At 47.9% G+C, this 27,340-nt stretch overlaps 1 protein-coding gene across 2 annotated transcripts; it reads left to right on the top strand.

Annotated features, from left to right (window-relative positions):
• LOC104365792 (pseudouridine-metabolizing bifunctional protein C1861.05) lies at positions 1-25,616 on the top strand. Of its 2 annotated transcripts, none has more exons than XM_032995785.2 (19): positions 1-134; positions 1,898-1,982; positions 2,498-2,612; positions 3,930-4,104; positions 4,694-4,805; positions 5,799-5,905; positions 6,738-6,864; positions 7,338-7,458; positions 7,741-7,826; positions 8,891-9,015; positions 10,304-10,363; positions 14,506-14,572; positions 15,797-15,891; positions 17,504-17,632; positions 19,128-19,242; positions 20,698-20,835; positions 21,533-21,699; positions 22,170-22,258; positions 25,095-25,616. In XM_032995785.2, the coding sequence occupies exons 2-19, from the start codon at positions 1,967-1,969 to the stop codon at positions 25,288-25,290; spliced, it is 2,040 nt and encodes a 679-aa protein (XP_032851676.1). In that variant the 5' UTR covers positions 1-134; positions 1,898-1,966; the 3' UTR covers positions 25,291-25,616. The 2 variants fall into 2 exon arrangements, with proteins under 2 accessions (XP_032851676.1, XP_032851669.1); XM_032995778.2 differs by having other exon boundaries at positions 1,898-2,001.
• The last annotated feature ends 1,724 nt before the right edge of the window (positions 25,617-27,340 follow it).

The following is a 27,340-nucleotide window of genomic DNA, read 5'->3' as shown; positions in this document are numbered from 1 at the left end:
CTCTCAGCCAGGAGCGCCGGCCTGCGCACCCCCACGCTGCTGCCGGCCCCCCCCGCCGCCCGCCTTCTCCCAGGGCTGCCCAGGCCCCGCTCCAGTAGCCACCCAGGCTCCCTGCGGGAGACGGACGCCCAGAGGTAAGAGACAAGCCAGGCCATTGCTCCCCGAGGTCGGATGCGCCGGATCGATGGCGAAGGGGAGGCGAGCAGGGGCAGTTTTGGAGGAGGGAGGAAAGGAGGTCTGTGCTAATGCCGCCTGAAACTTGCACTTGGAACCTTCAAAGTTTCGTTACGAGGGGAAAGGTCGGACGGGTCTCGCCGCAAAACTTGCCAAGCTTCAAAGATTTTTCAGCCGGCTCAGGCTGATAGTTGGCTGAGTTTCCAGCAAACGTCAGCTAATTCATATTGGGTTTCAGGTGGTGACCAGCTGGTTTTTATCCACCGGCCAGCACGGCTTCGGCACTCCTGACTGTTGTGCTTCGGCGTTCGGGGGGTTGTTAAAATGCAGAGCACAACTCCAGCAGCTCAACCCATCCTTGGCGTAACCTTGGTGGCCTAATGAATTTATTCCAAAGCTGACTTTGCCCCCGAGAGTGAGGGGTGTGTATACACACACACACACAGAGCAACACCAGGACATTTGCCTGAACCGCTCAGGCTGCTGAGCTTAGTACTGCGCAGGCAGAGGTTGTAAACGTGAAGTAAGAGCTTTTGCCACTTTTGTGTCATGATATGATTTCATAAACTTAATTAAGGTTTTTCATTCCTAGAAAGGATTTAGAAAATGGAAAATCATAGTGTTTCAGTCAGGTGTGTATTGTGTCTATCTGAATCAGTCCTTCTTTTCTTGCGTTACACAGCCCAAGCTATCCTGTATAGCTGAAGTCTTTCAATTTTGACAAAAATACTCTTCCTGGATGTAAGATGTTTCTGTATAGCTGTAGTGCCACACACTGTACTGAGATCAGAGCCATGTTGGGCTAGGTGTAACATGAACACAGTACTGTATTCTAATTAATTTGCCATCTAAATTAACAATAGGTACAAAGGACTGAAGAAAGAAATCCTTTCCTCCTCTGGGAGGCCTATCCCCCTTGAGGGATATGGCCACATGCCTAGGGAAAATAAGTGAAACAGCCAGGCAATGAGTGAAACTGCCCTGAGGCCCAGACCAGACCAATCTCTTAACCTTTACAACTCTCTCCCCCTCTTTCTCTGTTTGGAAATGAATTTAATTAAAGTGAATAGGAGTTGCTAAGAGACCAGAGGAGTTCTGGAGTTTGTTGCCAGGGCTGAATTGCCACCCTGCTTCCAAGGCTTTGCGCTGAGAAGGATGATGTAGTGTGAGTCTACATAAAGCACTGCTGGCTCTGTGGAAAGCTGCTCTTTCCTCCCTGTAGTTACAGTCTAGTTTGCCAGTTCTCAGCTCCTTTAGTTTACTGAACTGCTTGTTTCCTCCTAGATACTGGCAAAAACCAGATTCATCTCTTTATAGCATTTCCCTGCCTGTGTCCTCCCTGCAGATTTCTCCTTGTGATCTTTCACATATGGCAGTGGCCGAGCCTGTAATTTATTATGACCAAGTGGTTTTGGAATTAAAAGGTTGTCTACTTCTAAACTCTTTCTAGTTTGTTACTCTTCATCCTTTCCTCTGCTCCACCACGATTTCAGCCCAGCATTGACAATGGGTCAGGCGAATTCTTCCAGCTCCATTTCTGCAATTTAACATTTTGCTTCAACACCTCAGCTCATGCTTGAAACACCAGGAGTCCCCAGGCAGTCTCCTGGACAAGGATAGTTTACCTTCCAAGATCAAGGCAAGAGATTATATGTTTAGCTTCACATAGTCACATCATTGCTAAATTATTCCTTTCATTTTTACTTGACTTCTGTTATCTCAGGACCATCCATATGCACAAGATGATTAGGAAGATATCCTATAGCCTGGGAAGACACGTGTCCACTGCAGCATGTGGGACCACCCAGGTGAGAAGATTTCTGCATGGTGAGTAGCATATTCTGAAACGGTTCCTACATGGAAAGCATTTTCCTCATCTGAATGCAGCAGGGACCTTGCTGGGAGCAAAGCAGAGAGCAACAGTAGTCCTGATGCACAACAGTCTTATAATACATTGAGTTACTATGGTATCCCTGGTGCTTCCACTCTTTTAAGACATATTCTTTGGGCACGGTTGCGGGGCGCAGTGAACTCACAGTGATGTTATTTTAAAGTAACGTTACTGGAGCCAGTGACAACCCAGCTGCAAAAATGGTGGCAGAGGAGCATCCAGAGATGATGAGGAGGATTATTACTAACAGTGAGATATTTTACCTGAAACACAGCTTTAGTCTTCATGAAGTTATTTGTGAATTCACGCCAAGGAACAGTTGAAGAGGGGAATAAATTTATTGTGATGATGACAATTTGCCTTTTATAAAACTGCTCAGTAGTTACTGCAAATACCCATGCAAATAATTCAATTTTCTGTGTTTATCCTCAGGTGCTTATTTCAAGATCCAGCCCTCTGTACAGGAAGCCCTGATAGAGGGGAGACCAATCATAGCCTTGGAAAGCACCATCATTACACATGGCATGGCCTATCCTCAGAATCTGAGGTAGTGGAGTTTGGTGTTCCTTGTTCAACAAAGTTGTAAGAATGAGGCATATAACTGGTGGATCAGTATCAGTATTCTTGGTCAAGCTAAAAACTCTTGTAAGAGCAAATGGAAATGTCAGGTTGCTAGGTATGCAGAACATGAGCTCTGGTGTGAAACAATTGTATTTGGACTTTTAAGGATGAATATGGGGTACCTATTTGTCTTCTTGTCCAGCATGTTACATTTCTGGGTTCCTTTAAAATGTGGCAGCAGATGATGTCATTACTTGCTCTAAGAGAAAGCTACCAGCCTTTTCAGCCGCATAGTTTGTACAGACATTGAAAACACTGCAGTTTCTTTTGGTATGTCTTTTGTAATGCTAAAAGGATTGGAACACAATAGTGAAATCTGTTCCTTAGTGCCACTCAGAGCAGCTACTGTGAGAGCTGCTGGTCCCTCTTGCTGCCTTCTCTACCCTGCATAGAACCTCCACCCTCACCCCCGCTTTATTTATTGATGTTCAGTAGACTTGTGTTTCACAGAGTTACAGTGCCACAAATCACTGCACTCTCCTCTCCATCCTTGCTTCCAGAAAGCACAGGAAGGTTTCATTATTGATTTTCCATCTTGCTTCTTACCTGGCCATTATTCTGCCTGACATTCTGTCTTAGAATGAAGCTCTAAAAACTCTGTTTTGGGAAGGAGGTTGTTTTAGTAGTTAAAGATTGCCTAGCGTATGTACAGACAGCTCAGAAAGGGAGAAGCTGCTGCTCTTAAAAAGGATAGTGTATGAATGATTAAGTATAAAACCTGCAAAGCTTAGAAAGACCTAGAGTAGCAGCCCTAGAGTATCTTCAGGCTGCAGCATTTTGGCACTGTTGTTACTCTATATCTAACTGCCTGTATTGTGAAAAATATTTCCCCGTCTTTTGAGCAGGGGTTGAATTACCCGGGGTCTCTGTGAAGGTCTATGATCTCAGAGAAGTAACAGGCAATAGTTACAGAAAGGTCCTATTTTGAGAAGATCCCTATTTTCAGTAGTCTATTGTACAACCAGATTTGCCTGCAGACCAAGTGATTTTTTTCTAAAATTAAGCACAGAGCTTGGATATTGGTGTCCTGAAAACGGGAGCTCTGCACTTCTGCAATGTCAAGTGCAAAGCCTTCTGCCATTAGGAAGATATGGAAGAGGGACTGGACTTCCAGTCCAGCAGAAATCACAAGAACTGTATAAAACTGGAAATTGGGAATGACAGCCATCAAACATGGCAGTTTTCTTGTCTGATTGTTCGCCTCACTAATTGTGTGATTGTTGTCTTGTTTGTCTTATTCTAGCATGGCCAGAGAGGTTGAAGAAATTGTAAAAAGAAATGGAGCAGTGCCAGCCACTGTAGGTATTTTAAGGGGTCAGATCCATGTGGGACTCACAGACGAGGAACTTGAGTTCTTGGCAAGCAGTAAAAATGTAGTGAAAGTGTCTCGGAGAGATCTTCCTTTCGTCCTCAGCCAGGTATGGTATGCAGACTTTCTATTGTGGTGTTTCCTATCCAGCAATAGCATAGTGCTCTCCAGCTTCAAGCCAGGTGGCTTTTAAACCTCTTGAAACTATCAGGTAAAGTGGTATCTTACCGGTAAGCTCAAACCTGGTCCTATCTAGAGTCAAAATACAATGGAATAAGGGAATAGCGGCCATGAAATAGGTCCCTTTAAAAAGGCATTCTGGATTGGCTGGCAAGCCATGAGCACTTGGCTAAGAATATTCTCATTGGCATGATGAGGCATCATCGCATTACATGTAAACTATGTGACACTCGGGACGTCCCGAGTAACACACCCAACAGTGCGTGAGGTGACCCTAGCTGCCCATGAAGCCTTCTGGTTAGAAAGCCCTGGAGAAGGAAGGCCTTTGCTGTCATCAGGGCAAGAATGGCTTTTGTAGCAGGGACAGATTCCTCTGCAGTTTTGCCTCATAGAATATTGGTATCAGAATTTCACCTGTCAGCTGCTGAGACATTGCTGTGTGATAGACCACAACTGCTTGCATGCGGTATTCTCCAGGTCACCCCGGGTGCTGACTGTGCCTGGTTGTCCCCCGACAGGGCTTGTCTGGTGGCACAACTGTGTCCGGAACAATGATTGCTGCACACAAAGCAGGAATCCCCCTGTTTGTGACGGGCGGCATAGGAGGAGTCCATCGGGGAGGAGAGAACAGTAAGAAAATCAATACATTCTAATTTCCTCTAGGCTGCTACTGTTTTATTTAATTCCATCTTTTTTCATTTTCCCCAGTCTGTCCTGCAGTAACTGCTCAGAAGAGTAATCATTCTTCCTGACCATACTGTGGGTGTTTTCTCCCCAGTATCTCCTTTCCAAAAACTTCAGAATAGTCCTCTTGAGCACTGGCCAATTGTTAAGAGGGTGGGAGTTTCTCTTTATCCTTTGCTTACACGGGGTTAATATGGATATTGTTTGCTGGTGCAACAGGAGCTGACTGTACCTCTCCCACTGTGTAGTAGCTGGATAACCTGATACTGGCTACCGAACACAGTGGATTGTTATCGACTCTCTCAGCTAAGGAGAAAGAGAGACTCTCCAAAAAAGAGACTTAGGCCCTGGTCCATGTTAGAGGTGTGTGCTCCTCTCTGGAAAACGGCCCAGCCTAGGCAATGCAGATTGTGACCTTTAAGTACATTCTCTCTTCTTAGTCATATATATTCCTAGCATAGCTTAAGAGCACTGCCCTGCTGGATGCCATCCCTTTCAGATGTGATGTAAATTCCAGACTGGGGAGTTTCCTGGGGTCAGCAAAGCTCCTGTGACACTTTTTTTTTACAGTTATGTCAATACCAAAATCAAAATCTACTTATATCCCATCTCCTTGAACTTCGTCCTTGCTTTACAACACTTTCTTCTCTCTTTTCTAACATTTTTTTGCATGCTGCTTATCGATGTGATCAAAGAGCTGGGAGATACAATGCAAGGCTGCACCTCTGCCCTAAGCCACATGACTTCTTTTTGTCAATATTTCTTTCAATCTCAACACCTAAAGGCATGACCTAAACCCGTAATACTTGTTTGTGGATCTAAATGGTTACAAAAGCAGGCAACAGCATCCCAGGCAGATACGGCTTTTTAGGAGGGCAGATCACATCAGCTTGGAGTACAACACAATCACCCACACGAGGGCTGCTTGTCCCTTGACAGCTCTGGATGTGAGTGCTGACTTGACAGAGCTCGGACGAACTCCGGTCGCTGTTGTATCTGCAGGAGCCAAGTCTATCCTTGATATCGGCAGGACACTGGAATATCTGGTAGGTAGCATGGGCTGCTGAGCCTGAAAGCAGATAATGTTGTACTTTGTGTACAGGATGTCCAGTGGTGTTGGGGTAAGGTGTTAAGCTGAAGATTTTTAGAAATGACTGTTGAGAGAATGCGAAGCCATATTTACAGTTCTCTAGTCCTGGGGCTATACAGGCGCTGGGCTGCTCCCTAACTTAAATCTATCCATGCCCAAGGGGCTGTTCCAGCAGCTATTTCGGCTGAGGCCAAAGGCAGCACTAGCCATGCCCTGTTTCTCTGGCCTTAGACTTGCTTTTCTGGGAGAATGCTCCAGAATTGCTGGATCAGGCAAGCTAGATCCATCAAAAGCTAAAATAAAAATCAGAATTAAAATGGGAATCAAGATAGTTTTCAGTAGAGTCACTTTTTAAGGTTTGGTATGTTGGAAACCACCGGGGCCAGCACTTGAGGTGACAGCCAATGTCAGTACTTCTCAATCACAAACAGAACTCATTTATACTCCTGTCAGCTCATGACATGTCTTTAGATCACAGGTTGTTACCTCACACTCAGTATTGTGTTAATGACAGCTGCATGGCTTTTGATCAGCTCTGAGCACAGGCAAAAGACACGCATGTCTTCTGTGTCTCAGTAAGCCAGATTCTGTCTAACCAGTTACCACGTCTGGCTCTTTGCTTTGAAAAATGTTGGTGATAGAATGGGGTAGAAGGGGATGTATAAAAATAAACCCTGTGCTAAAGAAAGGCAGTTTTTCTAGCTGGGTCGAAGGAAAACATCCCATTCTTCTGGTGGGTCCCCTTTCCCTCCTCTGATTACCTGCTTGTCTCACCTCCACTGCTGCAGGAGACTCAGGGAGTCTGCGTGGCTGCCTTTGGAGAGTCAAGGGAGTTCCCAGCCTTCTTCTCACGCCAGAGCGGCTTCCAGGCTCCATATCACGTCCGGGATGAAGAGGAGGCAGCTGAACTCATCGGTGTGTTTCAGAAGGGAAAAGCCCATGTACGGCCCTGGAAAAGAGGGACGCAAAAATCACCTTGAATGAGTTCCTTTTTTAACTTTGGAGAAGAGTTTGTCCCAAAAAAACAAGCCATTCCAACTCCCCCATTCCAGCTTCAGTGCTGTGAAAATAAAGTAGCAGGGAAGTTCGGCCTCTACAGCAAGTTTTTTAGCTTGCTGCAGCCAACTTGGCATGCTCGTGCATGTTTTGTTCACACTGGTGATGTGGAGGGAACACATATGTTAATGTGTTTACAAAAAAACAGCTTCTGGGCTTTCAGAAGCAGAATCAGTTTTTTTTAAAAAAAAAATTCTTTGCCCCATCCTTGGGTCAGCTAAGAACAGGAGCTCCAGCTCTGTGGGTTCCTTTACGCTGCACCCATGCTCCTGTTCCTTCAGCATTTGTTTTATGCAAGGAGAAGCACTAACAATCTGCCTGTCCTCTCCCAGCCAGCGTTCTGGGGCTGGGCCTGAGCAGTGGGGTGCTGATAGCAGTGCCCTGTCCTCAGGAGCGAGCTGCCTCAGGCCAGGTCATCGAAGAGGCCATCCAGCAAGCTCTCAGTCAAGCCAGGTGAGTAGCAACCTAAGCCCTGTCCTTTGCTCACCTGGTGGTCTCGGGGAAGTAAGCAACTCTGGGACACTGCTGCAGGGGCTGTAGCACAGCTTGACCTTGGGCACGGGTGAGCCCACAACATGCTTTCAACCGTAGTTTTAGCTAACCTGAAGCTTGTTTATAGGACTTTTTATGGTATGTAGTTACGGAGCTAAATTATCTGCTAGCAGCAGTGCTCCTCCTCTGATGTTGTTTCAGCTCAGTCATTCTCATCTGCAGGCATTTCCTTTCCATTTGCAGGTCCAAAGGGATCACAGGCAAAGAACTGACCCCTTTTATGTTACAGAAGCTCAATGAATTAACTGATGGGAAATCGCTGGACTCCAGTATCCTTTTACTGAATGGGGGGGGGTGGTGGTGGTGGTGGAAAGTACTCCAGTGTGCTTCATACCTCTTCTGATAATGCTTGATGGAAAATGCTGTCACTTTATTGACAGTCTAGCAATGGGCAAACACTTCAGTATCTGCAAACAGATGAGAGCTTAGTAACTGCATCCTGCTTTTTCAGGAGCACCTCATTCACTTCGGTATTAAGAACTGGAGGCCAGCACAGACAGCAGGTGATCCCAAGCCCAAAGAGATCCCTCACATCTGATCCCTGAGCTTGCCTGCTCCGTGATGGAGCTCAGGACACTGTTGTCCATGGTGAGGTTGCCCACTGGAAGGTACCTGGGCTTCCCAGAGCACTGCGCTATACATCACACTGCCTTATCCAGCTCTTCACGCCGGTGCAGAGTAAGAGAAACCTGGAAGGAAAACAGCCCTGAGTGAGCCAGAATCCTCTTGCACAGGCGAGAGGAAAGCAGATCTACTGGCTGGGATGCCAGTGTAGGATCTGGGAGAGCTGGGTTCACATCCAGGCTCTGCTGCCAGCCCTCTAGGAGACCTTAGTCAGTCAGGGCAGATGGGTAAAGGTGTTTTGGGATATTAGAGCTGTATGAAGCCACAGAGTGAGGCTTTCACAGCCTCTGATACTCTGCTCCCAGTGAAATGGCTAAAAATACTGCTTATAGAGACTTGGTGTTTCTTTCTAGAAAAGCTGTTCAGGATCCTACAAGGGTTTTAGACTCTTGGCCCTAGTTTAAGCACTTCACCTTCTCTTTTTCCCGGTGAAACATTTGCTTCCATTCCCTATCTGTCAAATGGAGATGACAGGTTTCCTTTCCGTGGACACGGGGAGAAAGGTGAAAAAATTAAAAAATTCAGGGTGTTCATGCAGTATTGTAACCTAGTATATGTGTCTCCAAAGGATTATGGTATAGGGGGACCAAATCTACCAATTCTCACAGCATGTATTGTCTGCTTTTTCCCTCTAGGCAGTTCCTAGATAGGCTTCTGACAGGTTGATCTTGCTGATATTTTTTCTTTTTCTCAAAGAAATGCCACACAGACCTTGCTCTGATCCAGAACAATGCTAGAGTGGGCAGCTGCATTGCAGTGGCCCTGAGCAAACTACAGAAAGCCAGAAGGAAGGGGAACCTGCCTCGGCAAGAGGACACAATCCCACCTCAGCCAGTGAGTCTCCTGCTGCCTTCCATGTAATGCCTCTCTGCTGACAGCACAGGATATATTTATATTTATTCCCAGAAGTAAAAGGTGACTCAGCCAGAGGCCAATCCTTCTGCTTCACACTGGCAGACATTCTTTCTTTAGTATTTTTTATTCTTCTCAGATAAGTATCCTCTTCTCCCCCTATCCACATTTACAGGGAATAAACACAGACAGTGGCATAATCCCATTAAGTCTTAGACCATCAAATCCATTAAAACTTTAATCATCTTTTCACCTTTTACCATGCCCTTACGTACAACTTCAACTATACTGCTCTCAGTGCCAGGGAACTTATGACTACAGGAGTAGACCTGGAAGAGGGTAGAGGGAGATATTTTGAGCTGCTGAGTCTTACATGTTTTATAAATATCTCTTTTTGTTGGCCTCAAGCTCATGATTGCCAAAATTACAAGAGGTACAGAATATCCCAAACAAGATCCATTATAACCCTAATACTCTATTCACTATCTTGGATTTTGAGCATGCCACATAATTTACAGGAAATCTATTTTAGGTAGTCTTTAGAGAGCTGCAAAGTTTTCTAAAACCCATTTGCAATAGGATTTGTCAACATAAAAGAGGGCAGTGACTCCAGAGGCAATAACCCAGCATTTGATGGAATGAGAAAAAACAGCTCTGTGTCCCCAAAGAATCTGGAAACTTCCTGTTTGTGGAGCTGTACTGAGTTTTCTGGCTTTGTAGGACAATAAGACAGTGATCCATAAAGTGTCACTGGGTATGGCAATTTCTCCTGGGAGCTTGTGAGAAATGACTGCATTTTTCTGCCCACGTTTTCCCATTTTCCTTGCTCTTTTTTTTGTTTGTTTGTTTTGTTTTTACGCAGCAGTGCTTGAATTGTTTCTGAGGTTTGGTATGTCAGAAATTGTCCCAAGAGAGATGGCTTCAAGGGCAGTGACATGCCCAGACCCATGCAACTGCTTAGATCACTCTCTCACCACACAGAGAAACTGCCAGCACCCGTATCTGTACACAGCAACATCCCACCTGCCGTGCTGGGGCTGGCTATAAGCAGGCATAATTCAGCAAGCAACATATGGAAGAGATTTTGATTCTTTCTAATCAGGATTGTACAGACCTGTGTCTAGCTATCCAGAATAAACACAGGCCTTCACACTGTGAAGTAGATGATAGCTTTCAAGAGGGTGGAAAAGTGACTAGGGAAAGCAAAGACTTGGAAACTTTTTCCTCAAGTCCTTCCAACCATTTTTACCTCTTTATTCCCCTCTTAAAGGTCGTGATTGGAGGTATCAACGTTGACTTTATAGCCAAGGCGCAGAACCCGGTCATCCTGGTATTGTATCTATAGCAGTTTTCTTAGCACCACTGCCATTTCCAGCTACTTTTACAGGAATGCCAAGCCAAACCAGGGCGGGGAGGAGGGTGGTATCCGTGCATGATATCCACGTATCTGCACGCACACACATGCACAAACCTGGGAGGTGTAGTGCTGCATATTTGTAGGTGAGCAATGGAGTGATACGTACTGACCTGTTCTGTTCCTGTGCTGAAAGCCACTATCCCTCCCCCTCAAGACAGGGACAGAGCAATGTATCATCCTTACAATCTCCACATATGCTATTCTCTAATGCCATAAGCCCAAAAAGCTCTTGCAGCAGATGAGCTGCCCAGGGCACTCTTGAGACACATATGCAAAGAGCTAGAAGCGATGGGTAAAGACCCTCACTGTGCTATGACAACATCTAATTCAAGGACAGACCCTATAGGGAGGAAATCCCTAGGTAAGATCCAGCTCTGCCTACCTGGGACTGCCTTAGCAGCATGAAAAGAAGCAAGAGTCTCCATGCAGAGTACCCACAGCGGTAAGAAACCTTTGAGAAAAGTAGTACTGTCACAGATACAGCTAAACAAGAAAGCCAACTTCCTCAGCCGTAAAGGATTTCAGTCACACACACGCACAAAACTTGCTTATAGAAATAGAACATTTTAAATGTTACCAGACCCTCTCAATTTTGTCTGACCAAGAAACAACTAAGAAGCAAAAGTGGAACAGACCTGGGACTTCCCCATGCAAACGTCAGCCATTTGCATGGCCTATACAGTTCTTGTTGAGCTATATGAAGTACTGTAGATTTGAGCTTGCTCAAAAGTTGCTTTGTGTCTCAGATTACTCTATGCTGATTGCCAAGGTAGGAAGCTCCTGCCATCGGATGGGGCAGCCTGTGAAGACCTCTCAAGTCAGGGAAGGATGTGCTGGGGAAGCTATCCTTAAGGAAGTTGTCTATTTGATGACACCGTGACAGAGGACAAACAGTAAGATAATGGTCAAGGGTGACACGTGCTGTGGCATCAGCTACGAAGGCTTGCAAAACCAAAAGTTCAACTGCCTCAGCTCTGAGCTAACTGATAATGTACATACCCCACACTCGGCTATCACGACAAGGAGCTAAGCTGGGTCCAGGGGTGGTCAGTCACCTCTTGGCACGTCAGACATGAGTGCAGATCCCTGGACACAGCCTGGTGAGGGGCTGAGGGCAGCTGTCAAGCCCCCTGGGAACAGCCGACAGGGGAAAAGAAAAAAGGACATTTTAATGTTGCATCAAAAAGTGAGGCGTTAGCTGCCCTTCTGTACAGCAGTGAGCCCTAGAGCTGGTGGTCCATCGTGGCAGCTACCCAAATACCAAGCTGCAGGAGGATTTGGGAACTGAGAGCCAAAATGTTCCTGCTGACAGCCGATGTGGTTAGGCACTGAGGAGGAGGCACTCTCAAAAGCATTTCTTTGTTTTGTTTTTTAAAGACAGATTTTTTCGAAGGGCTCAGCACCCAGCAGGTCCCACCCTTATACATGCTAGATTTGTTGCAGAGCGCTACTCGGAATACTACTGAGTACAAGGATGCTGTCTCAGCAAGAAAGCAGCTGTAATCTGTCCTGGTTGTAATTCCCACATGGCTTTCAAGGCAATCCAGAAGCAAAGTGGATAGAAGCAAAGATAATTACTTATCTGACTCGCAGAGAAGGATGCATGGGCTTGCTTACAGGGTGGTGCTGGAAGAAGCATTATGGTTATAACTCTCTCAGGATACCCAGAAGTTGAGCAGAGCCTCATTTTACATTAGGAATTCAAACCTCTTAGGACATGGAAGAAGGTCCCAGAGATTCTCCCAATTCTCTGACACATTGCCAGAAAGCATCAGCCCACTCTTATTTCAAAGCACCGCAGCAAGCCCATTTTCATCTAAGTCCTTTCATCTCAGCCAGCCCCACCTGAACACAACGTAGAAGAGACACCCGAGCACTGCTCAGACTTGGAGTTACCAGCTGAGCTGGCAAAGTGCGATGAGAGCCAGTCATTTATTTTTCTTCAAAAGCAGGCTGCTAGTTGCTCTCTCACTGCACCCACCTGCTACTTTAAAGCCCTGTGGGGTTGTACAACAGCAGAGGTCATCCACAGCTGGATCCCTGAGTGGGAGGCTGGTACATCTGCAGTTAGGGCAAGGCTTGGCACAAAAAACCTGAAACACTGCCTTCGGGATGTGTGAAGGACTAAAAGAGAAGATCAGCATGCCAGACAGCGAAAGGAGCTCAGGAGTTTTTTCAACATTCCTGCAGGCATCAGTTTTGAAAAACAGATAGTGGAACTGCATAAAACAGAGTTTGTGCTCATTACTGATGGCAGTCAGTACCCTCTTTTAACATTGAAAGAGAGGCCAGGGTTCAAAGCAACGTTGTTTGACTTGCCTAAACAAGCATCCTTGCTTTTTTACTTTGGAGATAGTTTTGTTTGTTTTTTTGTTTTTTTTTTTTTTTTAATTCCCTTGCCTGCCTCTATTATGGCTAGTGAGCTTCAGAATTAAAATAGCCAAGCTGAGTGCTTTCTAAATCTGCAACACTCGACAGGAGACAATTGCAGATGGAAATATCCTCAATTCCTGGCAGTACCAGTGGCAATTCCCAGGGAGCATGAGCACATGTAACAGAGGGACATTTGGGTTAATGAGGAGTGACAAGTAGTGGAAAGATGGACAGAGGCCATCGGTTGCTTATATACAGGCAGTTGTGCTCAGGTGGCCTCAGCAGTTCAGGGCTTGGAGAACCGCCAGAGAGAAAAGCAAAGGCGCCAAGAATTAGCACCAAGTCTTACAGACTACAAATCTGGGAAGAGTCAGGGCAAACAAAAACAGCCTGAAGGTCAGAAGAGAGTAATAAAAGAGCATATTTAGATGGGAGAGCAGCCTCTTACAGTCATCGGGCTGGATGCAGAAGAAAGCATTGTGTGCAAAGGACAGATGTACAGCTTTGCATGGGGACAGAACGGTCCTTGGGGAGCTTCAGTATGAGTTTTGAGAACGCCCAAGAACAGTGATGGGTTGCAGGCAGAATATTCCTTACTGTGAGACTTGTTTGGGATAGATAGTGGTGTTTATAAGCAAGAAAAATGTGTAGGTGCAGGAGTATTCTGGTACACCTGGGCTAAGACAGAGCAGAATCTGAGCCAAGAGCTGCCACGGGTGGGCACGCACACGCTTCAGCCAGCACTTGCCACCCAAACATTCAACATCCTCTTGACAGCTCCGAATTATCCGTATCTGTGAAGATCATTATGTCCACCAGTGGCAAGCTGTCTTCAGAAATGGAAAGTATGCTTTGGGATTTTATGAAACAAGAACTTTAAAACAATTTGATAGTTGGATGAAGCCTGAGTTGATATGAGCACTTACTGATGTAATTCTTCTGGCAGAAGAATTAGGAGGAGAGGATGGGTGAGGGACTGCCTGTGTTCTGACAGTTTGGCTGTTTGTGACAGACTGACAGATGGACAGAGGAGTGGAAGGCAGAGGCAAGATTAAAAAAGAGAAGTTGATAACCACACAGGTGGAGAGGAAGGGTATTTTTGATGAGGGGGCTGTTTGGGGAAGAGAAGGGTGAGTGAAGAAGTACTCAGACACTGAAACAGATCCTTCAGTGAGTGAAGTACAGAGGCAGTACAGGCAAAGGTAACAAATCTCATTTACTTTCAGAGTAAAATAAATAAATTAACCCCCTCCTAAACCCCAGACTGCTTAAGGTGGGGAGCTAGGTGGCCTGGAAGGCAGCTGCAGAGCCCATCAGGGCTGGGTCAGCAGCTCTGGAATCCCAGCGCTGTTGTGAGCAGGTAAATTCAGAGGGCTGCTCGTATCGCCTGAAACACTCATTAGCATTGTTCTAAGAGGTCTTAGCACATGAGACCGAAATAGAAACGCATGGGGAGATCAAGCGGATCTCCCCTCCTAAGAAGCAGGCCTTTGTCATCAAGGCTGAAGCCTGTAGATGGCTGTAGAAGGTTGTATTGCCCTTACTCTGGTAGCTAGATGCCTTCTGCGCCCTCTAATCGCTGACCTATGTTTCAGCAACGTCAACTTCACATATTAGTGGAGACATAGCACCTATGCCAAGCAGCCCTCCCAGTTTTGCCAATGAACAATTTATTCTTCCAGGGTGGTGGGCAAACAAACGCTGGAAGAGTGAGACGAACCTTTGGCGGCGTTGGAAGAAACTTGGCAGGTGCCTAATGGTTGGGTTTGCCTGGGGGTGCGTGCCAGCTGTGATTTGTCCTTTGGTAGTCCTTCAACAGCAGGAGTTCTTAAATGCTGTTAAGATGTGGGACACATTAGGCAACATACCAGTGGGCAGACTGCCTGGAAAAGGCAGGGGCCATTCCAAGAAATAAGAGGGGTGGCAGTTGGGATCAGGAAGAGAAAGGTCCACAAATATGAAGTTAATTAGCATATAGCACAGTGACCCCAAATCAAAGTTAAATAACCCTCGGTGATTTCCAATGACTACTGAACACCGTGGCCCTCAGCATTGAATGAATGCCAGGTTGTAGTCAGAATAGAAGTTTGTTCTGAGCAAGAATTTGAAAGGAATAAGCTTATTCCAAGATGATCATCCATGCACCACGGACAAGAGGAACTGGGGTACAGAAAGTACTGTAGAAGAGAAAGGGCTGCAGTCCTTGGCAACAGGAAAGGATCACACTGTACCTGGTGCTCCACCACAAGCAGTAGCAGACCAGTGTTTGGGTATTGAAATCAGCAGAGGCAGATTACAAGATTATTTTAGGGTTATTCTGGATTTTTGACCTTTTCCAAATCTTCCAAACGCAAATCTACTACCACTTCAGATCACAAATGGGGAAGCTTGAGAGGAAAAAAATAAAACGCTACCCGTGCCACCCACTGAGGTATAATTTGTGGTAACTTGAAGGGAGAGGATGAAAGGCTTCTCATGAATCCATTCAGATTCAGTGGTTCCAGTAAGATAGCACGGTGGGAACAGCAGTGTGGGAAGACCAGCAGCCGGGAAGGCCGAGCAGAGAAGCAATGTGGGAAAGCCCACGTGCCTGTCATGGTAAAGGAGATGACGCCAGGAAAGTGCAGAAGTTTCTTCCCCCTTCTTTTTTTCCTCCACCCCCAGATGTTCCAAAAAAATCTGGAGAATTGAGAGCGCTGGTGCATCAGGCAGACACAGATCATCCCACTCAACCCCAGCCAGTCATTTGCAGCAGCTGTGGCTGAGTTTCATCTTAAACATCCTAGACAAGGATTGATGGGCATTAAGTTTTCCAGGGGAGGGTTTTCCTACAGACACTCGTCCTGCACAAGCTGTCACTGTGTTCACAGTACTCTGGTGGATTTATTAATATATTTTGTTTCCATTTGTTTTTTTTTTTTGGTTTTTTTTTTTTTTTTGGGTTTTGGTTTTTTTTTTTTTTTTTTTTTTTAGACTGCTTAAGCCGTCTTGGACAGACTCCTCTCCTTTTATCAGCCATGGGGAAGGATGAACATTCAGAGTCCATCCTGCACTACTGTCACCACATGGTATGTTGCCCAGTAGTGGCACCTCAGAAGCATGGAAGCAATGATGTTACGTAGAGGGAAAAGTGGTCTCAACCCTGGCAGACATAAGAGCCACCTTCCATCAGGTTAAGAGTAGAATAATTCAACGCTCCTTTAGTCACAGACAATTAGAAGGCAAGGAGCCATCCCCCCCACAACACAGGATAGATGTATGTCCCATTCAAAGCCTGAACCACGGGGTCTGAATTCAGCTCCAGGGAGTGGTGCTTGAAGGAGAAAAAAAAGAGGTGAATCAGGAGAAACCATGAAAAAGTCTAGTAAGGCCTAAGCACAACCAGAAACATGTAAACTCTGACCCTGAGGATACACAAAGCAATGCCAAAATCAGCCTGGTTTAGGTAAAGCATAAGAGAGAGAAAACCTGGAGCTAGAAGCCAAGGCTGGACACCACCCAGGTTCAGAGGAGTAGGACCCTCCACATAGCTGCTTCCACCCCTAACCCTGCACCACAGGAGTACCTGACTTAAGCAGCAGCTTGTCCACAGAAGTCGGGGAACCCACAGCAGCAGGAACTTGCAGGGCACAGCGAGGCCAAAACGTCACCACCCCAGCAGAGAAAACCAGGAGGGCAACCCTCCCCTAGGGCAGCAGGCATCTCCTTCATGAAGAGCCAGGGCTGAAGACAAGCTGGGGGTGTGGATGGAGCCCCCAGGTGAGGCTGGTCAGGGCCATTAAGGCCCATTAGTGCCCTCAGGGCTCTGGTATCCAAACAGAGCACATGGGGCCTTAGTTCTGGCTACCTGAGCAACTCAGTAAATGAAGCAATAACATTAACTCCCTTTTGGTTTAGAAAAGCTTCATAGCAGCAGGTCTATAACCCTTCTTCTACCCAGCACAGCACAGTTTGTGCCATCAAAGTGAGCTTGCTCCCGAGGGAAGATGGGCTTGCTGGCCAGCCACCAAGCAATCCTTGCCTGTAACAAAACACATTACCACCAGTGTTGGCGAGGGCCGTTTCCTTAAAACCTCCAACTTCCCTGTGAATTACTGGGGGGGGGGGGGGGGGGGGGGGGGGATGCATTTCTCCATCCACATGTATATTCCAGGAAATGCCCTGAGTTCTCTAAGCAGATCTTTCACGAGAGACCCACAGAGGAAGGGCACTTCGTAGCTACGTCTGCAACGCTGCCGCAAAAACGGCTCCAAGGCTGCCCTCGAAATCAGGCTGTGCAGTCACTGAGGTGGCTAACATAACCACGAGCTGGAGCGTGCCACCAAGACATGCTGCCATGGCAGCAGGCCCCTGAAGTGTCACGCAAGCTGTGGGAACGGGTGGCTGGAGCAGGCAGGGCTGCAGACCACTTCCATTATGACAAAGACACAACGGTGCGGCAGAGACCCGTCCCTCTCGTTTACTAAATGATTTCTGTAACCTGTGGCATTTGTTGCGTTGCAAAGACTGAAAAATAGCTATGTGAAAACACTGTCTAGACTGAGATAGCTCAGTAAGTGTTGCTTATCTCAAGGGAGAAGGGAGGTTGAAGCAAGCTGGGCTACCAGTCAGGTGGGCACAGAGAAAGAATGAGCAGGGAAGAGAAACGTGCTCCATGTATAACTGTCCCCCCCGTTCCAGGACATGAGCGCCGTCCTTCAGCTGGAGGGGAAGAGCACGGCCACTTACTGTGCTGTGATCACCAGTGCTGGGGAGCTCAGCGTCGGCCTGGGAGATATGGACATCCACCACCAGCTGACAGAGCGATACGTATGCACACTGTCTGATTTGTAAGCTTTTGCTTAGGAGGACCGTGGATGTGTGACAAAAGGCAACTGGTGAAGCTGTGCCGGGAGGGAGTGGGTGCGCTGAGGGAATGTGGGAAATCCTAAAGTTAAGCCCAGCTAGGGGCCACTGAGATAGCAGTATGGCAAGCTAACAGAGCACTCTGTTGCTGCTGACCCAGGTGGAGCTTCTATCTGTTTCTGCTCCATACAGTATCATCACTACTATCGGGCCAGAATCCTCTTTGTTAGCGAGTCCCAGCTAACCTATAATTTTTGGCACCTTAAAGCCAGCAATAAATCCAGCCCACCTGCAGAAATGGTATTTCTTCCCTTAGGGAAAAACAAAACCAAAAAAAGTGGTCAGAACACTGGTTAAAGCAAGTTTTCCTGTCCCATCCCCTCCCCACCATCCCTGTTGTTTCTACATGCTGAGTTACATCAACAGGCACTGCTGCTCAGCACATCCAAACCTTCAAAACGTCAGGGCTAATGGCAGCAGTGATTAAGGACTGATTCAGTGAAAGCCCCATCACTGCACCCTCCTTCCCTCCTCCTTCTTTTGTCAACAGAACAAAAGCCTGTGCTTCCCGACTGACAGCGACATGGAAGCTAAGTGCAGTTTACTTACCAGTGGGGATCCCCTTGAGGTGGAGAATTCCTAGGGAAAAATACCAGTCATTGCTCCCACTTCCATCCCCACCCTGCCTCTCCCAAGCCTTTGGCACAGAAAACCATTACCTGACAGATTCATTCTCCTGAGCTTTACAAAACAGCCAGTGGCCAGTGGAAACTCTGAGCCAATCTTCTGCTGCAGAGTGCGTTCTGGCAGCCCTCCTCTCTGCCAGGATTAGCAGGGCCGTGGGAGGGGGATGCTGCACAAGTGCCTGTAGCGCTGGCCCGGCGTTCAGTCAGTGCTTGTGCAGCCGCAGGGAGCTGAAGGAGGGAAGGGCAGCTCCTCGCTCTGCTGCCCCACTGTCCCCCATCCCTGCGAGACTCAGTAGGACCCGGGAGTAAAAGACTCTGATGAACAACCTGTCTTAGGAGGCACTGTGCACAGAGGACCTCTAAACGACACGTGCAGCGAGCAAAGGCGTAGTCAAGCCAAGCACAGCACAGGGAATTCTGCAGTGGCATTAAATAGCAGCAATTCCCTTTCCCTGTAGGTCTCTCTGACTGACCCACGGGTACCAAAGTGGTCTAGTGAGGACCAGCAATTGTCTTTCTCTGCTGGAGGGGCCCTGCCGGTTAAGTCCAGCTCTTGATGGCGGGGAGCAAGGGAAGAAGTAGAAGAAGAAGGGGAGGAGATGAGGCAAATGAAAAAATCCGTTTTCCTTAGGGAATTACGCTTTTAGATTCATGACTACACCTAAGGGCTGAAATAAGAGTGAAAATCCTACCTCCTGAGTCTGCCTAGCAATCACCTTGTCCCTCTGCAATGACTCAAGCTGCCTCCACTCTGTGTCCTGGATTTTCACTAGGTGTCCCAGTTCAAGGAGAACCTGTGCCAGGCCCCTCTCGTTTGCATTGATGGAAATGTGCCTCTTTCCACTATTCAGTACGTCTGCCGACTAGCTAGAGAGCATCTGCTAGCAGGTAAGGGAGAACTGGCCCAGCCCTGGCCCTGTGGCTCCCAACTGCACGTGTTCCTATTGGAGCCCACTGTGTGAGGAGTGCCCACGTAGCATCCGTTGCATGATGTGTCGAGGGGACCCCTCCTTTGAACATCCAGCCCAGTGCCGGCAGTCGGGGTGCCGAGAGGAGCTGTGCTCCTGTACCAATCACTTCTGAAGCAGCTCAGACCCCTTCATATGCTGCCAGTATCTCTTCTTCAGTTGGAGTATAACGGCCTTCAGATCCCCTATATCCTCGACTCCAGAATCCCAGGGGTCCAACCCCGAGTATCCCCTGGTGCCCCCTGCCAAAGACTCCAGGTAGGGCCGTTATCCCCGGCTGGCTTTGCCATAAAGCGGGGTAAAGCCAAGGGCCCTGCACAGGAGATTCAGTTTTTAGGAATCAAATGGCAAGATGGACGTTGTCAGATTCCAATGGATTAGATTAATAAAATAACCCCTATGTCCCCGCCAACTAGCAGAAAGGAAACACAAACTTTTCTAGGTGTAGTGGGTTTCTGGAGAACGCATATTCCAAATTACAGTCAGATCGTAAGCCCTCTCTATCAAGTGACCCGGAAGAAAAGAGATTTTTTATGGGGCCCTGAGCAGCAGCAGGCCTTTGACCAAATTAAACACGAAATAGTTCATGCAGTAGCCCTTGGGCCAGTTCGAGACGCGCGGCACAGCCTGGGCACTCTCCGCTGACGCTTGCTGGAGATGATACCCAGTAGTCGTCTGACACGATGTGTTATTCAGCGCTCCTTTCCCTACTCCGCTACTCTATTTCACACGGATGAAACATTTCTGCTTTCTCCGAGTTTTTCTCATGCTGCAGCTAAATCACATTTCCCGTAGCGTAGGTGCTATAGCCCTTGGGCACTGCTGGAAAGCCAGGGAAAGCTGCTCTCTTTGCCTTTAATCTCAAGGCAAATGCAAATGTGTGTGCTCCTGCCAGTTTGAGCAGCAATATAGTTTGCTTCCCAGAATAAGTCCTGAAGCATCTTTTGAGAGGATTTCTCTCCCACTTCCCAGGAAATACATACCCCTCTCCCCTGGTATGCGGGGGACCCTTCACAAGGCTTCCTAAAGCTTTGGAGTTATGCTTTCATTTTTAAATGCAAACTCCGAAGAAGGAGTCAATGTTCTTAATACCTGGCAGAGGCTCCAAAACCAGCTAAAAGGAATAACAAAACTGAAGGCTGATTGTATCACTCCAGAGCCAGAGGCAACGGTCTCATTGCTGAACACTGGAAAGGAAACCTTGGCAGACCTTGTCCCAAGCATGGGGGAAACACTATTTAAGTTTTCTAATCGATGACACATTTAGCCCCAGTCGCGCAGACCACCCTAAGCCTTCCACACGGCGTGCTGCTCTGATGTAGAGATGAAGCACTAATTAATTAATTACCTAACCAATTGCAATGTTGTTTTGAAGTGTGCTATGAGCCAACAGATGAGAACAAGGCCTCTAAGCCATTCCTCTCAGACAGCTGGAAAGCGCTCACATACATTTCCCCCAACCTGCAAGAGCTGAGAGCAATAAATCGGACCCTCGGGAACCCTCTGCCAGCAGGTATTGAGTACTGAGAAGGGTCAGTCACACTTTTAGATAGCCTAGATCCTGGAGAAGAATATTTTCTGCTCCAGCCCCCGTATCAAGCTAATCGGGTTATAACACAGTGGGAATTCATAAGCACCCTCGGGTCTTCCACCTTACGGCTGTCTCTGCGTGGGTTGTATGGCCCAGGCTGAACCGGTGATCTATCAGAGAGCACAAGGAGGCCTGGGATGGCTCCTTGTCCAAAACCAGAGATCCCATTTGCCTCACTTCGTCCGCGAAATGGGAACAATCTCTGGTTTGTAACCATGTCGCTGAAGCATGAGGCTCTAAGGGCACCCTGTCCCAACGGCACCACGCTTTGCAGAAATGAAATACCCCACCACACGCAGGTGGAAATCCAACAGCATTAAGACGAGGACGTCATGCTGCAGGACAGTTCTTTGATCTCCGCAGACCCGTTTAGTCCCATGGGGGGTGGTTTCTTCAACATAGGATAGAGGTATGCTATGGAAGGCTAACGCTGGAGAATTCCATGTTTCCCATGATTTAAAGAAAAAAAAAAATATATCGACCCCGTTTCGCAAGTGCTCATAAATAGCAGCGCTCGTAAACAGTAGTAGTGATGCTCATAAATAGGCTGCCAGGCCGTTAAAAGGCCAGTTGAGGACCTTTGAAGTTATATCACAGCTTTCCTCCCTGCTGTCTGAAGAGGTGCCGTCCAGGTTGGAGGATGTTGTCCGGACTGCACTGGCCCTGGCCCGCCCTTTGCTGGCCCACCTGCACTGTGTGGTGGTGACCCTCGGTGCTCACGGCATCCTCCTGTGTGGCAAGAGCCTGGGAGGGAGCATCTCGCTTCATCCAGGAGCCCGCGAACAGGTAAGGGCATGGAAAACAAACCCTGAGCCCTCAGTTGCTTTTTTTTTTTTTTTCTGGGACCACACAGCACCATTGCTATTTCTGGTGGCGTGGCAGCAGTCCTGGGAAACATGGCATCACTGCTGGCAAACGGACATGTTTGGGGGGTGGAATACACAGCTCCGAAAGAAAATCAAGCTGTCTGTCCATATACTGCTGGCTCCTAGCACCAGTGTTTATAGCCAGCTAGTTTTAAATGTGCTTACCGTGAATATTCATGAATGTAAGCTGCATTTTCCAGAAGCTTCATTTAAATCGCTGATCTCTTTCAAAGTGTGAAAAAAAAAGATTATCGCCCTACTTTTTTTTTTTTTCTTTTTCTTTTTTTTTTTCTTTTTTTTGGCATCCGTGCAGCCCCGGATGGCATCAGCCACACCAGGCCTTATCGGGTTGGGCAGTTCCCACTAACTCCCCTTCTCTCTCCGCCGCAGACTGCTGCTGCCAGCCTCTGCGCCTCCCACTACCCCGCTGTCCGCATCAGCAGGGACGAGATAGTCAACGTCTCAGGAGCCGGCGACAGGTATGTGGCTCACTACTTTGTCTTCTGAAGGGCCATAATTGCATCTCTGTGAAATTCTCCTGCAAAGGCAAACGACGTTCTGCTGCTTGGGGAACAGACACTGAGGACACAAGAAGAGGAATGGTTACCGTGATTCCTTGCAAAGCTTGCTAAACGTGTCCCCCCCCAGGCATCCTGGATCTTGCCATGATCAGTTTTGCTTTTCTTTAAGATCCGAGCCATGCGTGGCAATCTAGTAGTTCTGATTTAGTCTGGGCTGAGCTGCTAAAAACAAAAGTAAACCACCTTACATCAGAGCTGTCTTACTGACGAGCTGTTTTACTTCCACACTTCTCCAATGGAACTGGGACTACTACTCGGGAGCTAAAAATCTCTCTATAAAAGTATTTCATCAGGTTCTGCATTTGCCTCTGGCAATAGCTCATGCTTCACCAGTCTGCTGTATAGTTGGCCTGGCTGTTCACACAGTGCTGTATAGAGGAGTAGGAAATGACAGGTATTATTCCTAGCCCCACTGATCAATTCGCAGTCTGTCAGAGGAATATTTTGTTATGCTTCTTGTTAAGGTGTCAAACTATATGTAGCAGTCAGTTTAGGGTTTTCTTGCTTCATATGCAACAATAATGGATTCTATCCTTTCACTGTCTTGGGCTGGACCAAAAGGCTGTACGTGTCACAGATTTCCTTTCATTTTTCTACTCTCACACTCCAATAACTCAACACAGCAACACTTGTATGAGCGTGAAGAATGGAAAGCAATTTTTTTTTGAAACTTACAGCATCCTCAATATTTGAGATAGAATCAGTCAATAACTTCTTGCCAAGCTGGTCAACCCAATTAACACCAGGACACACTCCCTGTGTCCCAAATCACCTCTGAGATGAGTTGACCGCAACTGCAACCCGGTCTTCTCCGAAGAAGACCAAAGTGTTGTTCGGAGCAGCCAGTGTAACAGCAGAGGAATGGGGGCTGGGAGGAACTTTGCAGGGTCAGCCTGTCCCAAGGAAAGCTCAGCTTTGCTCACTGCTTCTAGCAGATGTGCCCAACCTCTGCCAGCCCCGCCAGGGTCACAGCCTCCTTTCTGCACCATCTGCTCGGTGCACAACTACCTCTTACTGCAGGACCATTTTTTTTTTCTAGAGGCTAATATAAACATCTTCTTTAGGGCTTCTCTTCCATTTTAAAAAATTTAATTTAAGGGAAGAGCAAAGGTGAGATAAAGCGTGTCGCTGCCAAGAACCTCCACTGAGTTACACAGGAGTACTTGAAGTTTGTTTTGCCTTCCAAAGCTATCGGGAAGCTAGAGCCCCCTCACTGCTTCCAGTCCTGACGTTGCTCTGGAAGTCCCATTCCCCAGAGTCCCCACGTCCACGTGGGAATTTTCACAGTCCTCTTGTTCAGCCAGGGTTTTATTTCCTGGTAACCCCGGCTGCTCCACTGAGCTGCAGAAATCCTGGGACCCTACACCGAAGCACATGCCATCTCCACAGCCTATAAACGGGTAAAGGTGCCCAGGCCCAGCCTTTTGGCACTTTCAAGGGGCTGTGCAGCAGGGTATAACCCAGGGCTGTCACACACTGACGGCTCAGCCCCCCCCCCCCCGTGAACCCTCGCACTGGTCAGGGGACACTGAGCACCCAGGAACAGGGATCCAGGGCACCTCACGCCTCGGACGCTGCAGGAGGAGCCGTGCGCGCGCGGGGAGCAGCGGCTGTTTGCTCCTCGCTCTCGGCTGCCCTGACAACACAACACCGCCTGCCCGCGCACGGCATCGCTAGGGGATGCTCCCCCAAATATTTACACTGAGCTTCTGGAGCTGTTGAGAGATCGAATGGTTTATGGAAACCGTAATCTTTCTGTGCCTTTGTTATGGAAAAAAAAAAAAAAAAAGATGTTAAGGGGAATTACTCAGAGCACCCAAAAAAAAAAAAAAAAAAAAAAAAAGCACGATCGTTTTCCTTTCCCCATAGATTTCCTCATTAATCCTCGCTGCTGTCACATTTTCCTGTCCTTGCTTCTTCTTCTCAACTATCATTATCTTCTCCCTCCTCTTCCACTTCTCCGCCGTCCTTCCCGAGCTTCTGAGCACCATTACTGTATTTAGCTATGAGCAAACAGGAGTTGTTCCCAGTCGATCACAAACACCACCCTGCACGTAGCCGTGCCTCAGCAGAGCCTTCTCCTGCAAGGCAGGCAGGTGGCAAAGCCATCCCCTCCTGATGGCCTCCTCGCTGCCTGGGAGGACCCGTGGGTGACCGCTGCTGTTCCAAGCACTCCCATAATTTTTACTGGCATATCTCAAATGGAAAGCCACAGCTAAAGTTTACAAAAATCTGAATCACAAATCTCATTTCGGCTTCGGCTTTCTTTTTCCAGCTGTGTCTGCTGCCCCACTCACATATACATGGAAACTTTACCTCTCTTCCCATCCACTCCTTCCCAATGGGGGACAGGAGGGAATGTAACAAGGCACCAACAAGTGACAAAATAATTAGAGGGCGAGGAAAAAACAGATTCTTCCCTTCTCAGACTTGTTTGTTTCCTCCTGCCTCGCTTGGAAAGCTGGGGAGAAGAGAACATGTGGTGGAACGGGGAAGTACCTCAACTTCTCAGATGAGAAGCAAACACAGTGAGAATAAACCCCACTATTCGTTACTCCAAATTTAAAAATAAATATAAAAAAGCAAAAGCTTTTCATTATAACCTCACCCCTCCTGTGTGAAATATTCTGCTTCTGTAAGCGTTGGTTTGGGTCCAAATGAATGCTCTTACAAATGAACAGCTGTGTCCCGGGGGTTCCTCAGCGTTCAGAACTGCCTTTCTTTCTCTCCACAGCTTAATTGCAGGAATTCTTGCAGGGATGCTTGCTAAACATGACACAGATACCTGTGTCCGGATGGGTCTGCTTGCTGCAAGCCTGTCTCTCCGCTCCTATGAGCCCATTTCCCCAGAAATCAGCACTTCCAGTGTCAGCCAGGAGCAAGTCAAGAGCAGGAGCTGGCCAGAGGCGAAGGTATGGAAGATGGACTAGAGCACCCTGGCTTTCTCACCCATCACCGCCTTGCACTCCCAGCATTGCTGTTTCCAGGATCTGGGCCGTGTTTTGAGCTTTGAGCTCAAAGGCTGGCTGCTGACCAGAGGAGTCAGACTTTCGGTGCATGCTACCTTCCAGGAGGCGAAGTGACATCGGGGTGCATTTGGTGACAACTTGATTTTGCACTGTTCACGTTTATGTTTGTCTGCTGTTGTTTCCTCTCCCTTTTTTTTTTTTTTTTTTTTGATTTTATTTGGTGGGTTACAGCAGATTGGTTACTTGGTTCTTCTGTCTACTGCCTGTTGATAGTATATCTCACCCCGCCCCCATCCAAGGGGAACACTCATCTGTTTTGGTCTCGAGGAACCCTCAGGGAAGGAGGCCCCAACCCAGGGAACCTCTTTGTAAAGAAAAGCTGGTTTCTGGTCTTTCAGACCTCCTTCTGCCCTGAACCTCCAGTCCTTCTAGATTTTCTACTGCGGGACTTTTCCCTTCCTCCACCTTGTACCACTGTTGTCCGCTCTCGCAGTAGCTCCTCTGTCATTGACTCCTAGATCTGCAGGTCCATCTCTTTTCACACGGGCCCGGCAGCAGCATCCTCTCTTGCTGCTTACTTCTGGCTTCTACCCAAGAGGTCCCGTGGACCACAGCCAGGGGCAAGGTGCAGCTGGCAGGCACTTAACACTGGAGGGCAACCTCCCTGGTCTGCCCGAGCTAGAGGGAAAGACTGATCAAAGCGGGGAAGCCAGGGGCTGGACGGTGGCCTGTAGAAGACGACCGCCCCTTGTTCCACACGCCTTCCTCTGAACCCGGGGCTTCCTTCTGCCCCGAGTGTCAAATCTGAAGCAAAAGAGAGCAAGCCCTTCTCGCCACAGCTCCATTCCTGACCGCTGGGCAAACCACTGGGTGCTTGACAGCGAAAACTTCCCACCTGTGGCTGGCTGGAGAGGAGCACGGGCAGGCGTGCGATCCTAACTGAGCACTGCGTGCTGGCACCAAAACGTTCAGTCACGCTTTCCCTTCCCTCCAGAACAAGAGGACTCCCAGCACCGTTGCAGAAGCTCAGGTTAAGGATGTTGTTTCTAGGGAGGAGGGGGAAACACAGCCGTTGTTTACAGGTGGACACGCAAGTTGTGTGGCTGAAATGACCCTGCCAAGTTCACAGCGAGGCCATCGCAGACAGGAACAGAGCAGAGCGTCCTTGAACCTTTCCAAGCTTGAGCTGCACGGTTATCCCTCTGCCTTTAGCCCCCAGCATCCTTGTTAGCAAGGACATCTACACTTAGATCAGTTTTATACAAATTAAGTCTGGTTCACAGCCTTTTGAAAGTCAGCTAATGTAGCCGGCGTGGCTGTGGAAATCAGCTTCTCACCCTTCTGTTGTGTAACTTACCTCTGAGAGATATCCCTTCTAGATATCTTCCAGCCCTTGAGTGACTACACTTGAGGGTGGGAAGACACCAGCTCTGCCTGTGTTTTTTGGTGCTACACAGGCCCGTCAGTGGCTGACAGGGGAGTAACAGGGGATGGCGGCAGTTGAGTGGGGGGAGACCACGGTGTGGGTCTCACGGGGATGTTTGCGGGCTCAAGGCTGCTGAGCCATTCCCACATCAGAGGTAAGAAGGCCAGCGACCAGGTGAACTCGTGCCGGGTCCGCAGGGGAATTACATCCACTGTGCAATTACAAACGCCAGAACGATGTCTGGGGGAGAGCAGGACAGAGAGGGCCCAGCACAAGCTCCAGGTACAGCGTCGGCGAAACAGCCTCCCTCTCCTTTACAGCCTTACACCAGCTGTGTCCAAATTCATCATCACAGCAGCCGTGCACGAAAATACCTGTGTCTTGCTAGCACACCTTTGCTGTCTTTACAGAAAACAATAGCAGCAGATGTGCAGACACCAGCTCTCCGGTCTTCTGCGTGGTCTCCTGCTTTCCTTTTGCTCCCTCCCAGGGCGGGTGGGCTGGCAACTCACCACACCCTGCGGAGTCCTTCCTCCCAGCGGGAGGATGCAGTGCAGCACGCGGGACCACAGACACTTTTCACAC

This window comes from Tyto alba, unplaced genomic scaffold, assembly GCF_018691265.1.
Source record: "Tyto alba isolate M040663 unplaced genomic scaffold, T.alba_DEE_v4.0 Super-Scaffold_21, whole genome shotgun sequence".
NCBI classification, from domain to species: domain Eukaryota; kingdom Metazoa; phylum Chordata; class Aves; order Strigiformes; family Tytonidae; genus Tyto; species Tyto alba.
This window is presented reverse-complemented; position numbering and strand designations above follow the sequence as displayed.